The 21,925-nt window shown below is 41.6% G+C and overlaps 2 protein-coding genes across 7 annotated transcripts in view; one reads left to right on the top strand and one right to left on the bottom strand.

Annotated features, from left to right (window-relative positions):
• The window catches only part of AGPAT4 (1-acylglycerol-3-phosphate O-acyltransferase 4), a 72,007-nt gene extending 64,901 nt beyond the window's left edge, over positions 1–7,106 (top strand). Inside the window, exon 9 of the mRNA XM_041477304.1 lies at positions 4,511–7,106. Within this exon, the coding sequence (XP_041333238.1) occupies positions 4,511–4,602 (92 nt within the window). The 3' untranslated portion in view covers positions 4,603–7,106. The remainder of the gene's footprint in view (positions 1–4,510) is intronic.
• Positions 7,107–8,226: 1,120 nt separating this feature from the next.
• MAP3K4 (mitogen-activated protein kinase kinase kinase 4) overlaps positions 8,227–21,925 on the bottom strand; it is a 65,707-nt gene continuing 52,008 nt past the window's right edge. For 4 of the 6 annotated variants that reach the window (XM_041477076.1, XM_041477075.1, XM_041477077.1 and 1 more), the window contains 8 exons: positions 20,817–21,008; positions 20,107–20,177; positions 17,828–17,944; positions 16,290–16,449; positions 10,718–10,840; positions 10,081–10,187; positions 9,697–9,876; positions 8,235–8,771 (listed from right to left, as the gene is read on the bottom strand). In XM_041477076.1, coding sequence (XP_041333010.1) covers positions 8,751–8,771; positions 9,697–9,876; positions 10,081–10,187; positions 10,718–10,840; positions 16,290–16,449; positions 17,828–17,944; positions 20,107–20,177; positions 20,817–21,008 — 971 coding nt within the window. In that variant the 3' untranslated portion in view covers positions 8,235–8,750. Of the gene's footprint in view, positions 8,772–9,696; positions 9,877–10,080; positions 10,188–10,717; positions 10,841–15,296; positions 15,409–16,289; positions 16,450–17,827; positions 17,945–20,106; positions 20,178–20,816; positions 21,009–21,925 lie in introns of those variants that run through there. The other 2 variants (XM_041477074.1, XR_005955931.1) reach the window with 2 other exon arrangements.

The raw sequence follows: 21,925 nt of genomic DNA, 5'->3' as shown, positions 1-21,925 counted from the left end.
AACAGCTGAGTTTCTGTAGCAAGGCCATTCTCCCCTAACTGTGTCCTGTATCCTAAGGTGGATCTCTGGGCATGAATGTTCTGGATGTGGTGCAGCCATCTATTGACAGAGGAGGAGCCAGCATTTTATTCTGCAAATAAATTTAATTTCCCCAGCTTCAGGCAAGGGCTCCAAAGTGACCCCTGCAGTGGCTGGGAGACAGCAGAGCATGGACACAGATGCAGCTTGGAGGTTGTGGCTCGTGGTGGCAGCTGGAACTGTCTGGCCAGCACAGCCAGAGCGTAGCAAAGCAGGGAGGACTGTGTTTGCTGTCCTTACAGTGGGAGTGGTAATTGGTACCTGGTGGCTTCACAATGTAAAAGGAAGGTTTTTCTGCAGACTGGAGGGATTTATCAGATGAGAAAATCAGCTCTTCCCATTGCTCCTAGCAGATCTTTTCTCACCGTTTGTAACTGAAGCACACAGGTAGTGGTTTGGTTTTTTTCTATGGCACTTTGACAGCTCACCTGACACTCCAGAATCCCTAACAGCCCATTATAATATATTGCTGGTGTTAAGGGTGGGTTTCAGTACCTGATACAGGTGCAGGTAAGCACAAAATAAACCTTTTGTGATAGAGCAGATTAACTAGGAGATCCTTTCACCTGGTACCCTCTGCATTGTTTCTAGATTGTTATTTTGGATAGTTTCTGCATAGAGACTTTGGATAGTTTCTGCTTATTTTGCTCTCAAGAGAAACACTGACTGGCTTGTAAGTAACTGGCTGTTCAGGTGGAAAGAGCTCTGAGATAAGTGCTCCACTTGAGCTGGAGTGGAAGGCTGGTAATCCCTCAGACCCTAACTCTGAGATCTAAGAATGAATAACCCATGAATGTACAGCTCTGCTTGGTTCAGCTCAAACTCTTTCAGCCCTAAATAAATGACATTTGTTTATACTGTGAATGCTGTCGCCTCATGCTTTGCTATGCAGCAGTTTGGCTGTTTATACTCCCAAAAGTCATCCCACTGTGCTCGTACCTTACTGCTGCTCTGGGACTGGGAGCCCTTTGTGAAACTACTTGAATCAATACAAAGCAGTTGCTGCTCCAGAGGATAAATGCTCAAGTAGTTTGAGAGACAAAAGTGTTTTGAAAACCAGCTTTAGTTTCACAGGACACATGGCTGGAGATTTAAGTACTTAGCTCCCAACAACTGTTTAAAACTTGGTGTTGATATTTTGGTGCTGAAGCAGTAGGCACATCTGTCAAATGTCAGTATCTGTATTTGACAGCAGCTTCTTTTTTTTCTCCTCCTCCTGCTTCCCCGGTCTCATTTGGCTTCAAAGAACCAAATGTTGGGTTGCCTTTCATGTTTTGATAACTTGTGTTGAGGAGGACACCCACCCTTCATGCTCTAGAAGTAATTTATTGTAAAGCTGTCAAGAGCAGTTAAAAGGGGAATGTATGCAAAAGATGAGAGGGTTTTTAAAGGGAGCAGCAGCTATTCCGTGTTTTATGCTAAAAGCACGGTGGCATCTGGGCTGATGGCACAGGGCCAGCAGCTACATTTCCATTCTAGGGGAGAGAAGTGTTCCCTCTGAAGCGAGTGCAGTAGTGATGAGCCTGCTGGGATTCCATGGGAGCTGCTGTGTGTGGGCTGTGCACTGTGTGGCTGGGATCACACTGCAGACCTGGGCAGCGAGGCTGGCAATGCCTGCAGGCTGACGTGAATGGAAGGTGAGGAGAGGACAAGCCAGCAGGGTTGCAATAAGTTTTACAACAGAATACAAACAGTATATAAACCAAGTGCAGGATCATGCCTGTGTAGATTCTGCCTTTTGGTGGACCTGCCAGATAATCTGGTCTTTCAGCCTGGTGCCTAGAAATTGGGGGATTTGGGGTGGGTCGTTTACTTTTTTTATGTGAGTGTGTTGGTTGTTTCTTCTCCTTCATAGTATGTAGGATAGGCCCTCAATGGAAATGTCTACAATTCATACAGTCTTTAGTACAAATCTCAATTTCAGTGCATAACCTATATAACTCAAGTGCAAACTACATGTGGGAAATTTTTATGCCCCTGTATTTTTATTGCCTGCTGTGCTGCTTATAGCACTTGCTGTGCAGTATACAGGCAGGGCGACAGATGAGAAAAAAAATCCTGAGTTGTAAGAGAAAAGGTGGAAATCCTTTCAGCTAAGGTTTTGCTGAAGGATGAGATACTACATGTGGAGGTGGTGATTTTCTTGGAGCTAAAATGTGTTCCAAGAAAGATTACACTCCTGGCTCTCTTGACTGTGTCAGCTCAGCCCTCCTTGAGCCCCAGCACTTGAGCAGGCAGAGCCGTTCCTCAGCAACCTCCTGCATCTTTAGGATGCTGAGTAATGGTGGGCACAAAGATGCAGGAGCTCAGTTACCTCAGCTTGCTGTGGAGTAGTACAAGGATGCTTCAGCCAGTAACTTCTCTCATGCACTTCTCAGGGTGGTTTTAAGCCCTCACAAGTAAGGCACTGCTGATTAGTTACTGCTTGATCTCCCTTTCTTCCCTTTCTTGAAGTAAAAAGCCTGAAGTCCCCCTTACTACAGTTGTATGTAAAACAAGGAGTGAATAAATCCTGAAATGTGAAGGTATCTCTCAGGTGTGCACTGAGGCTCCAGGAGAGCTGTGGCGAGGAGGCGGTGCAGGGACACACCAGTGAGGCAGCCCGGCCTTACCCCACTCTGCTTCCACACGCTTGGCAAACATGGGCAGTCCTCTTCTCCTTGCACCCCACCTTCCCCAGGATGCTGAGGGCTACAGGGTGAAATGGGGTAGAAGGCAGTGGCAGCTTCTGCCAGGGAGCAAAGGACAAAAAAGGACATCTGAACTGCTGAACTAGTTGTTTTTTGTGTCCAGGCATTCTTGGAACTGGATGAAATCCCCAGTATGGTGTGTGGCTGCTGTAACAGCTGCTCTTATTTATATGCTGTGTCCATCTCCAGATGCTGTTTCTATCCCTTGTGGTTTAAAATCTTAATGATTTCATGCTTGCTATTATGTTATGATCCCAGACTGCAGGCTAGACATTGGATCTTTCTCTTGTGTTGCCCAGCTCATGGTCAGTTAAATGTCAGAGATGGTTTTCTTTCTTGTCTGTGTATGAGAGTGAAGCCCTTTGCTTGTCTCAGTGGCCTGTGTTTCTGTTCACAGACTGACAGTGGAGTGTGACAGTGAGTGCCCTCAGAGCCAGCTCCCTTTCTGGACTGTTCACTGCACAGCTCTGCCTGTGAGAGAGCCCTGCTTTCCTGGCATCCACAAGGCCTAAGGGCAGCCCCATGGGCAGACCAGCTTCCCAGTGTCCAGCCATGCTGTCACATCACACGTGACTCATCCCTGGCATCCAGTTACCACTTGCACTCTAAAAACTGCCAATTTACTGTCAAGACTACACAGCAGGAGTCTGTAGTGATGCCTCTTTGTGGCCCCTGTTGTTGTGCCGAGTAGCAGCTGGAAAAGCACAGGGCAGCACTGTGTGCCAGCTGCCAGCGCCCTCCCCTTCCAGTGCTGAAGAGCAGCAAATGCCAGGACGCAGCTTTGGATCAGCCCTGCGGTTCACAAGGGATGCCTGGGAGTGGGATGAAACCTCTGGACTCTCTTGGTGATCTCAGGCACTGATTTAACCATAAAGAGTCTTTTGGCTGGTGAGAATTTGTCCAGTCATCTTAGAGAAGTAAAGACTGATGGGAATGAGACATCTAGAGCACCTCACCTTACTGTCACCATCAGTCAGAAAAACAGTGGCATTTCGAGGCTTAGGGGAGGTTTCTGGCTTTCTTAGGTTTGTTTGGTTTGGGTTCCTTTTTTTTTTTGGAAAGCATTCTGAGCAGAGGGAAGAAGTTTGTGACTTCCTAATAGGTTTAGGCCTGAAAGAAGTGTGGCAGTTCTGAACGTGTAGAGTAGCTGAGCAGAAGCTTGAGGAATAATAGATTTTGGGCAGCTGAGCCTCTTTACAGAGAAACCAGAAGTGTGAGGGAAGGGGTTTAGGTTAAGTTGCATTCAACTTAGTCACTTTAAGTGCTACAGATAAATAAATAATCCTTGCACATGGTAAATTGTTACCACTTAATCATCTATAAAAGTCTTTTAAATTAACCTGGTTTCTTGTAATGGATTTTTTCATGAGCTACCATTAACAAATACCACAACTTACTTTTTTTTTTAATCAAGATCTGAAGTTCCCTTGCGCTTGCTTGTGCTCTTTCAGACGTGCGGTTGTTAAAAGCCAGCAGAATTCCCTTCCCCTGGCATGCAGGGCTGTGCATGCCTGTGCCTCTCACACCCATCCTGGCTCCTTGTAGCCTCTTCCCTGTTGATGGGAGGGGATGTGTCCAGCCTGAGGCTCTTACTTCATGAGATGCCATAGGCAAATAAGTTGATGTGGAGGTGTGGGAGCATCTGCTGCACCTTTCATCCAAGGTTTCTTTCATGATGCTGCTACACCAGTACAGATTTTCAGGCCATGCCTTAAGCACCTTTAACTGTGTTTGTTTTGCAGCTTCTGTTGGTGTCAGATGGATGATCGGGGTTACAGAAATTAACAAGGGCTCCACCTATGGCAACAATGACAACAAGCAGAAACACAAGTAGCACCTTCAGAGACTGCTTCAATCCAAAGGGAACAACTACAACTGCTGAAAACTCTTTTAAGTGCGTATCACGGTCCTTCAAGTGAGATCGGAGGATGAGTAATTGCCATGCATATCTGAATTTGTGCTCCTGTTGTTTTTCACTGGGGTTTGGACTGGATGACATGCTGGAAGGATGCACTCCTTCATATACTCTCAACAACAGGTTTGCACATGTGTGGTTGGTTTGTTTTCCTATGAAGTGTCTTAAGTTTTGAAGAAAACAAAAATAAATTCCAGCGTGCTTGAATGAAGAGACTCTACCTGGAAACTAACCAGAGGTGCAAGCTTTAATGTCAGAAGATTGTTACAAAATGATTAAACTTGATAGTTGTGTAGCTCACACAGTTTAACAACCATAATCTGTCAGTGTTTAAACACAGTACAGCGGGATGCTGTGCTTGGTTATAGCAGTATTGGACTGAAGCAGCTCTGCTGAACTGGCAGAACTACTGTAGAGTTTTTGTACATCCACAACTTATTCCCACAGTGTGCACTACATGGGCCCTTCAAAACTTCAGCCAGACCCTGCCTGGACATGCAGACATTGGAGCCTGGCAGTAGCAGAGCCTGTATCAGAATTTGGCCTTGTGGCCTGAGCAGAGCTAAGTTACCCACTGCCCTCTCTTTCCCCAGGCCATATGTCTGAGGGATAGCTGAAACCTGTAATTCTTCAGAGTAAATGTCATTTTTAGTTTGGAAAACTTGAAGTAGTAAAATTCCTTTTGGCTCTAAATGTTACTTAAAATTCCAGGCCATCCTAACAATTTTGGGAAGAAAATAACTGGGCATGGTGTAGTGAAATAATGCCAAGTGTGCATTACAACGTATGCCCCATACCCAGACTGTTGTGATCCTAATTTACCTGCTTGTCTGTCTTTTCTGATAAATTAGTTTACTTGGTGCCTCATAACAGTCAGCCTGAAGTAGTCGTAAATTATTTTCTTCTGGGGAGGAGGGGGAACTAGGAGAGAAACCTAGGACAGTGGGTATGGCTGATTTATGTCTGTCTTGATTTGACACCCTTCTGAATTAAAAGAAACTAGAATGAAGCTCTGAGGACAGGTGGTGGCTCTGACATTCCTGGTACTGATCTCAGGACAGCTGCCTCCTGTTTTTAATGTTAAGAGTTAAGGATCTGCAGGTTACTAGAAATAACTTGTTTAAAGCAGGGGGGAAAAAAGGAAAGGAGGGGACATTAACTAACAGCAAATATGATTGGAAAAAAAAAATCCCAATTTTTTAAAGTCTACAGATCCTGACACTGAGCAGTGGAGGTTGTGGCTGACACTTTCAAAGATAGCCCATATTCACTCGGCATAGAGCTAAGCCATGATGGCCTTTAGTGAAGAAAGTGAGTAGTCGTAATCTAGCAGCTGGTATAAAAACATTGTTCTTTTCATATAACTGAGGCCAGAAGAAACAGGCTAATGCAACAATATGAATCATTCCCTGAAATATGTATTTGCTATTCAGTACATCATATAATCTAGAAACTCACCTTTTTAATATGCAAAACCTAAAAAGCAGGTGAAGTAGTGCTTTTAGCATGGAGCAATAAGTGAAGTTTAGGGATAGTGGAGGCAGTAACATTTACAACATGAAGGAAGGCATAGGCAGTGTGAGAGACTGCTTTGGGAGGCTTTTTGCCTCACGTCTTGTGTACACATGCATTCCCTATGTTCTGAAGCTTTCAGGAGCAGGTCAGATGGGCTCAGATGTTTTTAGAGCCTAAGAGTATAAAATACTGTAATGTTTACAGTGCTGTTTAATAAAGCACATGCCCTGCACTCTATTTGCTGTAACACTCTTAACAGTGAAAAACTGAGTATTGCATCCTGTAGTAATGAATGATCAGGCACAGTCACAAGCCAGACCTGAAGCCACTGTACACAAGAGCTGGAAAATGGGTGGGAGGGGAGAAAGGAAAGGCCTCTCCAGGGTAGCATTTTACTGTGAACATTACCTGGCAGGCCCAGTGGCCTTTTCTCTGGGTGGTGGGTGAGCAGTTCTGAGCAGCAAATACATATTCCTGGAGTGACAGAGGCTGTTCTGCCTTCCTGAAAGCCATGGGTTTAACATGCAGTAAGACATTTGGCATTCCTTATGAATCTTAGTCCTTTCCCCTCCAACTGCGTGAAGAGGAAAGCACCAAACAAGTAAACAGTTCTGAAAGAGTGCAGAGATGATTTCATACCCATGTCCCTGGGACCAAACATGCCACTGCTGGATCCATCCTCCCCAGCACACCACTGAGGCCCTTCCAGCACTCACTGACAAACAGAGAAAGCTTAATGGTCCTTGCCAAAGTTAAACTTCTCCAGTTCACTGTATTTAAAGAATGACATAGGTTATTAGGAAGCAGTGTTTGCCCCTCATCCCCACAAGCAACTGTATGTTCTACAACTGCCTTAACAAAATTAGTCTTAATGTTTGTTTATACAAAATAAAAGTATAAAAAGCTAATATGCAGTGAATGAGTTTTCTTTTGGTTGGCAGGAACAAACTCGTAACAGTTTGTCACCTTTATCCTGACTTGTAAAAGCTGTGCACTGTTCCTGTTTGTGTCCAAGGGCACCTGAAGCAAGGCAAGTGAGGACACAGCTCGCTCAGATACTTCTGTTACACTGCAGAGTGAAGCACACAGCAAGCTGCGGGGACACTTGTATCTCCGGTACTTTCATAGTCCTTTACTGAGGATGACAACATACCTCCTATCACACAACTGAAAACAGAGCACTGAAAGAAGGGGAAGTCTTTGTTTAAATTTAGCAGTCTGTTTTTTGAGAGTGTAAATACCTGCACAGGTGACATGCACAGCAAGGCTCATACTTTTCTAGGTAGAAATGTCAGATTTTGTGGAACCTCCTTGACAACTCACCCCACACCTGTGACTAATCAAGAATTTGTGGATTAAGATGAGAGACAAAATAAAACCAAATATTAAAAGCAAGTTTTAAATTACCTGTTTTAAGTCTAAAGCTGTAACAGGAATATGTAAACTTGCACTTACGTTTACAAGTAACAGTTTTAAGTCACCTGTTTGTAATAGCAAGTGAAAAAAAATCAACTAGATCATGCATTGCAGGCTATTGCTTCCAGTTGCTGATCACTTCTAATCTCTCTTTCTTTTCTGAGGCTGGTGACAACTGAGGTGTGGTGGGGAAATGAAAGCCCAGGATCAGAAGTCAGTTTTCAAAAGGTAACAGCAGGTTCTTGGTTTTGCCAAACAGAACACAAGAATCAGCTTGTACAGATCTCTTCTAGAAGACAAAAATGTTATGCAGAGCACTCCCTGTTCACAGTGCATACATCCAAGAAGGAAGGTATCCCTTAGATAAAAGGCATTGCCCATCACCCTCTTTGCTCAGAAGGTGATGAAAGGGGGAACCTTACTTCTCTTCTTGTGTAGGAAACATCTCACAGTACTCATCTTGAGGCTTGACAGAACACTGACTAGTGCAATACATGAGCAGCTTGTTCCAGTTAGGTCAGCTTAGCAGTCTTAGCCCAATGTTGCAAAAAAAGTTTAAAATGTGGCACAGTCCCACCTTTATTTTTGGAAGAAAAACCCTTCACCAACATCTCCTAAAATAAACCATTTATTGAGAAAAACCTTTTTTTTTTTTAAATTTCATTAATCAGCCTTGTGCATAACAAATCCGAAGCTTGCCAAAAACAAATAAACAAAAACCCCAGTAAAAGTTCACAGTCAGTGCACTCAAACAGATTAAAAAACAAGGTCCATAACGCCTGATAACACTACAGCATTTTTCTGAACCTAGAGAGTTCAAAAATACTACATATTAACAATACAAGTTCTCAGTCAAATGAGAAACAGGAGAAGGAACAAAAAGGGTATGGTCCATATACAGTAGTAATGGCACTTTCACTGAAACATGCAGCTTCTTCCAACTTGCGGACACGTCACATGAGCAACATGTGCCAAGTAAAATGTACAGGAGCAGCAGAGGAAGTGACACTGTCACTTGTGCAGTCTTCGTTAAGGTCAATTTTTATACTGTTTCTCAGCACAGTCTTTATGTAAATATTACATACAGTAGTGATTCGAATCTTGTCAGAATAGAAAAGGCCAGAGATTGAGTAACTTCATTCTTCATCTGTGCAAACCTGTGAAGGAAGCAAAAGGCAATTACTTCAGCATTTCCCTCCTGCAGCAAGATGCTAATGGATCCATTTCTTTAGCACCTTCACCTTGAAGTTTTCTCTCGCTCATTCCACAGTAATGCATTACAAGTGTTTGTATGGGAGTACTGACATTCCCACTGTTACCATGCATCCTTGAGGTGCCTAAAGCAGTGTCCACCTCTGAGGGATGGGATCTGCTACAGCTGCACTGATGAGGAATGGGTGATGATGCCAAACACACTGCTACTGAATCAGAACACCAAAGTGATCAACTTTATGCTGGAAAATGAGACAGAATTCAACAAAAATTGCTGTGCCCGTACTCCTTCAAAAAAGAAGTTACAGCTCAATTTGTAGCTGTGAATATTTGCCTGTTCTTAAGGAAAGCATCACACCACAGTTCATGCAAGAACTGCAGACTGTTACAGCAGCTGCCAGATAAAACATTCAAGTATGACCTTAACTTTAAGTATGAACTTAAAAGCAGCTCTTTGCACAGAAGAATGGGAGACTTCTTGTGTGTGGTTTCACTTTTTATGGAGGGGCCCTTATCTCTAAAACCCTGTGCATTTGTCCTTGCTGAATTTTTGCTACAAAGCCCTTCAGATCCAATTAGCCACCACTGAGTTGGAGCCTGACTTGTCTTATTAACATAAAGATAATGCATTTCAAAACAGCAGTGAAAGTTTATTGCATGGTGCACACCACGTCCTATGGTCACATGCTTGCTGAAAGCAACACGTGCTTCTGGAAAACTGCCAATCCATTTTTCCTGGACAGCAGCGATTTGCTAGCAGCCCCTCACCATGGTACCAACCTCTGTGGCATCACTGAGAACAAAGAAGCCAACTAAAAGCTGTTCCCCATTCCCATCTGCAGTTTTTGTAGCCAAAGTCATCAGACAAACCTTGACAAAAGGATGATCGAGAAGCTGGCTGGCCGTCCACCTCATCTTTGGGTCACTTTCCAAGCAGTGGCAAAGGAAGTCTTTCCCTTCTGGGCTCACTTTGTCAGGAATAGGAGGTTTATGACCCATCCCCACTTTATACATGATCTGGAAGTTGTGCTCATATTCATGCCAAGGCCTCTGCAACAGGTGACAGCATTCTAAGTGCAAGCTTTAGTGAGTAACTTGCTACCCACTAGAGCATGTATTTCTGTGCTCCAGGAAATGAAAACCATCCCAGTCCTTGCAGACATGAGTGTGACAAACTGCTGAGAGTGGGACCAGAATTTGCAAAAAAACTGCTGGGAACAGTTTGCTTTTCATCAGCACATGAAACATCCCTACCTTGCCCGTGACCATCTCTATGACGACACAGCCCAGGCTCCAGATGTCTGCCGCACGTCCATGCCCTTCTCCTTTAGCTCTGGTGATTACTTCCGGAGCCATGTATGCTTTGAAACAACATATATGATGCCATCAGTTCAAACAGCAGAAGGAACAGTATACATCAAGTGACTGACTGGGTAAGCCAAATTAAGTACCCAATTATTACTACTCAGGTTTTCTTGCTAAGTTTTGCCATTTGCTGGTTTCTTGCTCTTTGACATGTTTTCAATACAACTGTCTTTCAGTCTGAAAAATGATATTGAAAATGCTGTTACAGTACATGCTTTCAGTGACTGCCATTTTCTGAAAATCTATTAAGCAGCTGTTTAGTCAAGAGTACTGTTTCAGTAAGGCTGCAGAGAAGAATACAACCCCAGAAAACACGTGCTCCAGCATCTCCGTAGTTACAGACAAACATGATTTTAACTCTCACATTATTATTCACTTATTGTTTTGGCTTCTGGATGTAAAGCACAAAACTAGCTAAGGTAAAATCAAGTTTCCCTGAAACACATGGTTTTACTCCAGACTTCTGGCAGAGGTATCTTCCTTTATGGTAAGTAGACAAGTACCTGCCTAGCACAAGCTTCCTCACCTGCAGTCCCCAAGGTACTGTTCACTTCTCCAGGCATTGTCTGGGTATTGTTCTTCAGCTTCACTGAGCAGCCAAAGTCTCCTAGTTTAATCAGTCCAGATGAGGTAAGAAAGATGTTGGCTCCTAAGAAACATAAGGAAATACGGACACACTTGTTTAAACCAGAGCTGAATTAAGAGCTTCTCAATAGCCTTGGAAGTTGCAATGGATAATAGCTGAATTCACATTTAGATCTTTACCTGTGAATTAAGTGTGGAATATGACAGCATTAAAGATGTTCTGGTGGGTTTGTGCTAACATGAAGTGTACTGGAAAAGTTGACAAGTGTTCAAACAAAAAACAAAACAAAACAAAAAAACCAAAAAAAAAAGGGATACAACTGGGCATGGCACTCAGTGCCATGTTTTAGTTGTCTGACATAATGGTGGTTTGTCCAAGGCTGGACTCAATATTGGAGGCCTTTTCCAACTTTAATGACCCCATGGTCACAGTTGACTTGCAAAACAGAGTTTAGAGCATTTCATTACTTATACTACCAAGTGCCTACTCCTGTGGCACTTTACTTCCAGAGTAGTTTTAGAGGAGGACTACCATTACAATAACTTGCTATACTGGCAGCTTACACTAGAACAAACTTCCCTAGCATAGTTAAATATCTCCAAGGGGAATCTGCAAGTGGCTTCAAATCAGTTGCTAAACAGAACAATACAAAATAAACCAAGTGGTCTTGACAACCTGTAGTTTTCTTTCATTCAACATCCTGCCAAAACACTCATTTTGACAGCAACAGAAAACAGGTAGAGCAGAAGGAGCTCCTTATATCAGGCCACATTCTGGACTCTGCAAGTATCACAATGAAAGCACAAGTAGGTTGCAAGTATCACCTGGCAGAAACAGAGCTTCAGCTGTGGTCTTCCTTGAGGAAAGATGCATAGTATGCACAAAACAAACTGCTCACCTACTCTAGGAGTAGGCAGTGGGGATTTCACTACACATAGCCTCTTCCCATGTCACACAAAAGATTCATTCAAAAATGGCTCATCTCAATAGAACCTTCCAAAGTTTCTCACTTTTATTCCACCTTGAGCAATGCAGAAATTCTTGGCTGTTCCTCCTCTGTGTTAATCTTAGTTAATAGCCTTTTCCCATTCACTTTGTTGGACATCCCCAAGATATTCATAAAGAATACAAAGAATCCTCAAAAAGCTCAAGTCAAAAAAAGGCAGTGCAGGTCAATGATGCCAAAACCCTGCCCATTTCTCAAAGGACTCTGACTACTCTGACAATAGTTGGTAACTATTTAGTCCAAGAGGTGTTACATAGAACTGCAATTGATGGGTGAGCAAAATCACTAACAGAAGTAAATTCCAACCTTTAGTTACTGTAGACTTTTACAAGTCCTGAAAGAATTAACATTCAAGGAATACAACATATCTCCACATTGAGTGCAATGATTTTCCACTTCTGGCATTCAGATGCTTGCACATCCTCCAGAATTCTTTCACTGGATTCTGCGGTTTGCCATCAGTGGGATCTATGTTCAGAGTCACCCTGCGATCACAGGTGTGTGTAATGGAGTTGAGCAGACCATCCCTCAAGCTCCTTGAATGAAAGATCCAGAAAGACACAAAGCAGTACAAGAAGGCTGCTTGATGAGACACTAAGTATGGGCAATGCATTAGGAGAGTGACGGCTTCTTCCTTGGAACTGTCGACTGCTTTTCCAATGTTTTCAAGCAGTTGCTTGTCAGATAGATAGCAGGTGCACTTAGCCTAAAAAGAGAGCTTAGGAAAAACAGTCCTCACTAGCAGGCACTTTTCCAAGGATGTTCTGGAAACCTGTGTTTCCATTCGTCAAGAAAGCAACATGAGAATTTCACAGACGTTTCCAACTACTATTGTGGATGGAGCCTGGCAGCGCTGAAGCGCAACAACCATCTCTCTTCTGGCAGAGTTCAGGCAACTGGATAGTTTAGTTTAATACAGCTCAAAACCTTCTTCCAAGGCCTTGCAGACTAGAATTTATATCTTTAGATAAAAACTAATTACAATTTAGCCTAAGCATTTCCATGAAAGCTCCTGTGAGCCCTTTTCCTGAAACCCTTGCAACTGTTAAATGGAATAAAGCACTGAACCAAAGTTTCAGCAAGAAGCCAGAGAAGGCACTTGAAGACTCATGTTGCAGACACTTTCTGTCAGCTTCCACTGACGTGGTATCACTGGAGCCTGTTTTGCAAACTGCTTGTTCAGAAACCAGACTGCAGGAGGAGTCTTTGATAGCAGTAAATGAAACCTGCACAGAACCAGCAGGACCTGTGCAAGAAGAGCAGACAAGAGATCAGTACTTGATGATGCTGCCCAATGCTTTTTAGCTTTGACATTTAACACTGCTGGGAACGTAACAAAACTCCTACACATCCACATGACTAACAGGCAAAATAAAACCAAAGACCATGAGTAAAATGGCAGAAAGAGGCTGCCCCCACCTGTTCCTTCTCTCCCCCTACACATGCACTGTCTGAAGCACCATCACTGGATGCACTTGGCAGAGGCAGGAGGTTGCCCAATTGTGCACAGCCCTCCTGCTGATACAACACAGGTCCTCCTGGGCACACTGTGAAGAGACAGTGTCAAAAGCCACACTCCTGCTACAGCAGCCAAAACCTAAAGCATTTAAACTCAAGTTTCATGCCCTGTACTTCTGCCAAATCAGCCCCACAGTAAAAACAGTGAAAACTGCACTAGCATGATAATCCAAAGCTTTTGGTGGAAATCCTGTGAGTCCATGGAGCAGTACAAAAAGCCCTACTAAAGGCTGTGCTGTAATTCCAGAAAAGAGGCAGCTCAGACATTCCACAGCCAGTGCTTAAGCAGTGCAGCAGCCAAATTCATTCAAGAAACAAGCAGGCGAAATGCTACCCTTGGATGAGAAAATCAGCTTCCGCATACTCTTTTTCTCAGTCTCTTAGAGAGCATGACAAATGCTCACAGTCTCCTGTTGCAGTTTTCCAGCTCTTGCTGAATGACATTCCTTCCTTTGTGCTCATCAGGAAGACAGGATAGCAGAAGTTTTGAGCTTCACAAGGTTTTGAGCTAACAACAAGGTTACAAGAAGACAATAAAATAGTAGCAGTTTGATGAAGACTTTTTTGTATAGAGCATCTCATTCGAGGTTTCTAATTTACTAAAGCTGCAGATACAATCCTTTCATTTCCTGTATTCATCCAAGGAGTCTTCAAGAACATGCCCTTCTCTCCTGAAGAGAACTCACCAGGCATGGCCTCATTAATTCCTCTCAATTCAGCACTTCTGAGACCACACCTTGAGTGCTGTGCCTTGCTTTTAGGCTCTCCAGCACAAGAGAGACAATGACACACTGGAACAAACCCAGGACAGTGGTGTCAAGATGTTCAGAGGGCTGGTGCACCCACTGAACAAGGAAAGGCTGCAAGATCAGTTTGCTCAGCTGGAAGAAGGGATGCTCAGGGGATGTGTGTGCAGGGGATTTATTGCTGTTTTCAGCTGTGTAAGGGGAGGATAGCAAGACTGCAAAAACAGACTTTTCCCTCAAAGGCACACTGTGAAATGGTCATGCATCAATGGACACAACAGCAACCTTTGCAGATTCCAGGGAGCTATCAGGAAAAAGCTTTTCACAGTGGGGATAGGTCAGTCATTGGAACAGGGCATCTCCATCCCTGGAGATACACACATATCTCACCTCAACAGTGTCCTGAGCAACCTGAAGTGATCTGACATTGGATCTGATACTAAGGCTGGCCCTGTTTAGGACAGAGGGCTCAGAGATGTCCACAGGTTTCCTTCAGCATTAAACATTCCATCATCCTGCATCACTGACCAGAACAGCTTCCTTACAAAGTGAAATAATTCTAACCAAGGAAACTGGGCTTAGCCACAGGAATTAAAATTCAATACCCAGAATAGAGATTAAAGGATTCTTTACTGCTGTTAGCCTGAAAACTTGGGGATGCAATGTTAGCATAAAGGAAGTCAATGAGCGAAAGACTTCCACTGCATCAAGTAACCTTTTTAAAAATACCCTCTGTGGTCTGTCTGTATATTCTGCCATGGAGCTTCAGGAAGGTCTATACACAGATGTGCCTGCAGTGACCCTTTGTTACTCTCAAGAACCACTCCCACATTCGACATAAGGAACCTGCTGCAACAGAAATGCTCTCAGGTAACACAGCATTACAGTTCTGTTAAACAGCTTTTCTCACTCCGTGCGTTTCCCTGAAGAGCAGAAGACCTATTTGGAAACATATCCAGATATCATCAATGACATTGAGCAGCACAAAAGAAATCCCTGTCAGCCAGCTTTGGATTTTGATCACAACGAGCTTCCAGGAGAGCATAATCCAGCTAAGCAGAACCTGGACAAGGAATGATCAAGAAAAGGGCAAGGAGGGAACCGTGAAAAGCACAAAGGGAAATCCACAACTGGAGAGAAACCTTTGGTGAGGAAGGAGAATCAGAAAAGGTAAGATTGCTGGGGAATGGGAGTGAGGGAAAGTGTTTTCTAGAAAAAAAAAGCCAAAACTGACTCAAGAGTGGCCTACCTGGGTGGAAGGCCTCTGGATCGTAGATAGTTCTTTTCCCAAATGAGAAGCACGAGGCCAAAGGACCAAGAGCAACTGGGAACCTCCTACACTGCTGCGGTGATTCAAAACCCTGTGAGCAAGAGGGACATAGAAACCCAGCATCGTTGGGTTGCACTGCCTTGTCACAAAATGAGCATTCACAGGGCATATTGTGTGCATTGCTCCCCCTACCTTCGCCTAAGTTTCCTGCCATCGGTGAGCCAAATATGCCAGACTAACAAAACCAAGATAACCAGACATGGAGGATGTTGTTGGAAGGCGCAGAAAAAGAAAAATGAACCTGAAATGAGGACTGACACTGGGTATCTTAAATGCCAAGCCCAACCCCCCTTTGGTTACTGTAGTTTCATCTGCTAATTAAGTACGCAAATGCTGACAGCCAGGCACGAGAAGATAAATGTAGGGAAAAAAAACACTTGATAAAGGGATATCCTAAAATCACTTAAGTTCTTTTAACAACAGTTTTATTACTAAGTTTAATCAGCCATTCATCTGAAATTCCAAAACTCTTTGGGAAAATGGAATCACAAGGAAAAGTTCTGATGCACTCTAGTACTGTACACTGCCTGTCAGCTCCAGAAAACACCACTTATTTGCACAGACAAGAAGGAAAACAGCATTACATAACTCAGTACATTAGTGCTAAAAATGCAAGGACTAACAACTGAGTTTAGATAAATCCCCAATAATCTTAACAACCTCTAAATATATAAATCATGGGCAAAATTTATGAGTTTGAAATGACAATTGTGAATGTTTTTTACGATCTACATATAAAAGAAAAGGCATGAAACTATCCAATAGCTTGTAAACTGAAAACTTAATAGAAGGCTTTATACAAATAATGGCTGCATAGATAATGCACACTAAATATGCAAATACATGCACCCATCCTTCCCCCTGCTCTCATCTACCACACTGAAACAACATTACCTTTTTGGTTGACATTACCTTTAATGTCTCGATGAACAATACCATGTTCATGTAGTACATTGATAGCAATCGTGATCTGCTTTGAGTACAGCCTAATGACATGCTCCTGAAGGCCCAGTTTTGATACCTCCTCCAGAGTGCCCTCATCACAGTACTCCATGAAGATGTACATCTCTTCCTGTTTTGGGAAGCAAACCAGACGTCATTTGGTATAATTTTTTATATTTTAAACACTGAATTAATATATAGTTTTCCCTACATCCTTCACTGTTCATTAAATAAATAATGAAAGTATCATATAATGTCTTAATGAAAGTATCACTTACCATGAAACATCTAATATTCTATTGCACAGCTATGGAAAACTCTGTTACGTGCCTATCTGCCTCACTTGTACATAACTGATACTATTCAGTGGTACCAAGTGCTTTGGCATCAAGCAAATGACACTTTGGAAACCTCGCAGGTGTATACACAGAAATTTATAGAGATTCTTTCCTTTTTTAGAGAAGGGCAAAAAAAAAAGGCACAAAATGATGTTTTGGGCTTGTTTTTTTATCCCTTCTCTCTCCGTTCCTGCAGTATTATGTGCTGACTGCTTGAAATGGGCAAGCTTTTTGTTCTTTGCTGTGGCTTGAACAAGCCTGCCAACTCTAACTCACTTTAAGGAAAAAATTAAGTTTCTGCTCCCACTCTGTCTCCAAGCCCAGCTGGTTTCAGACAGACTGAATTAATACAAAAAGATGGCAAAGACACCAAAGACACTTAGAATCTAGTTCAAGAAACCAATGACCCAGGGGCACAGACACCCAAATTTGTGTCTCAAATAGAGAACTGCAGAAAGCAGCCATGTCCCCTTCTAAACCAGCAATGGGTCACCAAACAACTTTTTCCACATTGAGCAAACCAGTCAAATCCAAGCAGCACTTTCCAGCAAGACATGAGGACTTGAGACTCACAAGTGGGAAGAGCAAGTGGAAAGCAGAGAGTAATAAAAAGCTGGGTATCCCAGCACACACCACTGGAATCCAACTCCATTTCATTAGCTCTGCTGCTCAAGCATGAAAACTTGCTTTTTCCTTTTGAAGAGATGCTAGCCAAATTCCAATACTTGTCTGGAATCAAGATTTAAATGCCAGCAGAATATTTTTCCAGGAATCAACACGGAACATGATACAAGTACAACCTTTGCTGCTAACAGGGACAGGTTTTAGCCTGTCTAGTCTTTATCTACATACAGGAACTACCATACCATATATGACATAACTTGCTTTTAGACCAGTTCAACAGAGTAGCAGCATAGAATAGTTCCAGCGTTACTCACTCTATTCACTTATTTTAAGCCTCCTCTGTTTATGTACCAGTTCCAAAAAGTCTCTCCTAACTATGTTTCAGAGACCTCAATATCCAGAGGAAAAAAGACACACTGCTATTCACAGAGATAACCAGACAAGATTTACTAGAATGTTCTCATGTAAAAACCTCAAAAAATGCAAAGCTTCTTAAAATTTTCTCTCTGCCTTATAAAAAAGTCCCAATAATTTATGTTTTCTTACCCTGTGGAGCTCCACACCAAAATAACGAACCAGATTAGGGTGTTTGATGCCTTCAAAAATCTTCAGTTCATCAGCTGTTTCTTTGATGGTTTTGTGATCATTAGGTTGAAATCTTATCTGCAAGAAAGATTTGTCATTGTTTTGATGCTATTTCAAATTAATAAGGAACAAAAAAAGCAAACAACCTATCCTACACTCAAACACAACAAAAAGCTTTTGTTGTTGTTGTTGTTGTTGCTGAATACCATATCACACAAAAACCCCCAATTACCCCTTTCCATCCCCAAACTGAAACAAATAAAGCACACTAAGCTATTTCTGGAAAATTACCTACAACTATGATGACTTAGAAACTTTATAAGAGCAATACACTCTTGTGTCAATGTGTCAATACACTCGTGTGCACATATCAATCTCTTCTGTGCTTGCCTTCTAGCTTAAGTGTGGTAGACAGACACAACACAAGAGAATCTGAAAGCAATGTCAGAGAGAGCTATCATTCAACAAAGATTTTTTGCCAGGTACTTCATCACCAGAGTCTAAGTGATCCCTTTGAGGGGTTTATTCAATGAGAACAAGGCAGCTGCAAGGAAAAGGTGTGGCATAAAACAAATACAATCAAAGGCTTTGATGAAAGAAACCACATTTTCATTACTTCTCCTACAATATGCTGTGATGGACTGTTCAATGAGGAAAAACATTATCAGGCGTTCTGAAAAACTGATTTAAAGCTTCTAACCACACACAGATAAGCATGACGAATAGCAAGTTATGGAAGATGCTACTTTTACCATATTGTTAGAAAACAGAAGCTTCATTAACCGAGTGCAGGACAACTTCCAAAGAAATAAATGGACATAATTGCACTGAAGGCAATATGTTGCCTTCAGTTGCTAGGATGTTATGATTGTTACATTCTCTGTAACAATTCCAGGATACAGTTTGTACTCAAGCACTGGTATAATTAAATACATGAAGATTACAAAGAGGTGACAAATTATATTCAAGTATTTACATATTTTCTAATGCATAGTTGCAATACTATGTATTTGTAGTAAAGCTTGCCCACTATAATCTGAAGTAATTTCAATGACACTGTGGATGAGGTAATACAACCACAGTGTCATTGGTGCAAGGGCAGGGGAATGCAGTGTTCTTAACTCGTTAAAAAAAAATTCATAAATCTAACTTCCCTCATGTTATTCTTAAAGAAATCCAGAAAAGCCTTTTACTTGGAAGTTGCAAACAGTTTTCATTCAAGCCTAGTGAAACAAACAACTCTCAGACAAGATCTATTTATGAGCTTACTTCAGCTTCTGCTAAAGAGCACACACATGCTGATCTGCAAACAGCATCTGCACCTAGAAAGCAACTTTGAATTACAGAAACAGAGTGCAGCTGATGGGGGGGAAAAATGTTATTTCATCAGGAGAAAAAAAAACATAACAGCAACAAAATCTCAAGTGTTGGTATTAGTCAGTGACTGAGTATGGTACAAGGAGTTAAGCACAAGCCCAGTCTTGCTTCTCTATACCTTGGAGGTCACATGCATATTGTGTGTGTGTGTGTGTATAAGAACTGGCTCATAAAATGTAACTGCTGCAACATCCAATGGTTGTCACAGTAACTGCTGTGAACACTTAATGTCTGCAGCTGTCTAAAGATGTAGAAATGCATTAAAACTAAACAATAATTTAAAAGAAAAACAACCACAAGGTGTGGTAGGGGAAACAGATCTCTATGCCTACATAGCTTTACTTCTATCCTGAAAACTAGATTTTCTGTACCCACCAAGTTAGTCAGCAGTTTTGTGACTCAACCTAGCTCATACTATGGGAGAAGCTGAAAAACATCTGATGTCACACTTCCTATCTTTTGCTCTAAGGAATGAAGAAAAAAGTAATAAAATATGAGAGGAAACAGTGCAAAGTAAAATATAAATTTGTGTACAGTCTTCACTAATCTTTTTTAATTATTTAAAATCTCTTAATGGAAGTTCATATAAATTAAGTGTTCATTTAAATTCACAAAGCATCCCATGATATCATTAAAAAATATCCATTTTACATATATTTAAATTGAAAGTTATAAACTGAAAAGCAACTTGAGGAAAAAGTGCTAACAGCAGCTGTGGCTACATGAAGAAACCATTTGTCTTCCCATCCTTTTCCTGTTAGCTAACAGCAGTGTGCAGAAACCCTCAATGCCTCCTATGTCACCCACATTTGGTTTAGGGAGAAAACAAGGGCAGCAGTGATTCTTGTATTCTCAGTACTCACTTCCTTCATTGCCATCAGCTCTCCAGTGTCAACACTGATACAAGTATAGACCTTCCCATACTGGCCTTCACCTGCGAAGTTAGGGTAAGGAAAATTCAGTACACTGCCTTCAACAAGCAACAGGTACATCAACTGCATAGAGGAAACATCACAGCTTTTTCCCTTTCTTTTAATTTACAACTCCAAGTTGCTTTTAACTGTACCAATAACACATTCATAGCCCTCAATTCAAGCTGAATGAAAGTAAAAACATTAATCGGCTGACCTGAAAACTTCCCAAGAACAAATATTTTCCCCCAAATTCCCACACCAGAGAGTAAAATATGATCATACAGGGGAAACAATAAGATTGGTGAATTAAATCCCAGAGTTCCAAGTAATTTCCATTCATATTTCTGGTTCTTCCAAATGTAGAACTTGAGCATTTTATAAGTTTAAACACATGCACGTAACACAAGATCATACCTAAGTAAGAGTGCTAACCAAGTCCTTCTCCTTGTTTCCTGTTACTTGACCAATGAAAATGTCCATGACCTTCTACATTAATAAAATCCTAGCCACAACAGTATTTTTTATATTAATATTTGGATTTCAATAAAGCTGACAATACCTATGCAGAGACCGAAGATTTTTAAACACAGTCCTTGATTTCCTTCAAAAGTACAAAGTTTGGTATTTTAGCTAGGTAAATGATAGTATAAAGAACATACCAATTTTGTTTCCTCTCTGCCACTTGAAAGTCACTTTTCTCAAACCTACATGCATGACATTATCGTAAGATTTCGGTGTGTCACAAACTTGGCCAATAATGTTCTTCCTTCTCATCTCTCTGTATCTCCTTTCTTCAAACAACTGAACAGACTTTTGAACAGCTTCCATCGGGGCTTGCTTGGAAGCAGTGTCTAAAAAGAGTGATGAACAATTTCCTTGATTGAGAAATATTCACCGTCATATTTTGTTATCTTTTGATATCACATGAAATACCCAGAGTTAAAACTATTTTGTGAGTCTAATTAAGATGTAGGAAAATAATAAGACATTTTAACAATCACATATGAAACTATCACTTATGAACTATCACTTATCACATACAAAACTAAGGTAAAATGAGAACAATTGTACTTTCCTAATCATCTCTTACTTGATTCAAAGAAATCACATTTATGAAATGCAACACACTTGTTTGCATTTGACCTGTAACTAACCTCTGAGAGTGGAAATATGTTAGGGTCGTAAAGCACTAAGGAAAGAAGGACAGGTAAGGTTTTGTTCTTCAGAAATATGAGAGGTTTCTTGAAAGAGCCATGGCATCTGTTATTTCAAAGATTTAGACATATTAGGAACTCCAGCTCTCAAGTCTTATCATGAAACAGCATCTAGTGAGTGAGATCAAAGAGATCTCAGGGCAGTGTTAGCTCATCCCCTCCTAGTAAAGCACAAAAATTATATATCTGTCACTGCTGACACCAGTAGCCTAACCTGTTCCTGGCAGTCTCCAAAAGATGGAGATGATATTCCCAAACTAAGGATGGAGATGATATTCCCCAACTATATATTCTACTCCCCTACCCACAGTTAATACTAGTTCTGCTATACCAAATATGCCTTGCTGTAGTTTTAAATCAAAATCTTTGTCTTATTCACAGAGGACAGTAAAACCAGTTCCCATTACAGCAATCTTCTAGAAATTTTCAAGTTTTCCTTCATTCTTCTTTTTCAGTTTAAACAAACTGAAATTCATTCAGTATTTATGTTCTGACTTCTAGATTTCACAGTAAGAATTTGTATTTCTTCCTGTGTTCTGTGTAACACACAAAAG

This window comes from Pyrgilauda ruficollis, unplaced genomic scaffold (assembly GCF_017590135.1).
Source record: "Pyrgilauda ruficollis isolate IOZ18807 unplaced genomic scaffold, ASM1759013v1 scaffold4, whole genome shotgun sequence".
NCBI lineage: Eukaryota > Metazoa > Chordata > Aves > Passeriformes > Passeridae > Pyrgilauda > Pyrgilauda ruficollis.
The sequence above is the reverse complement of the archived record's forward strand: the minus strand, read 5'-3'. Positions and strand labels throughout refer to the sequence as shown.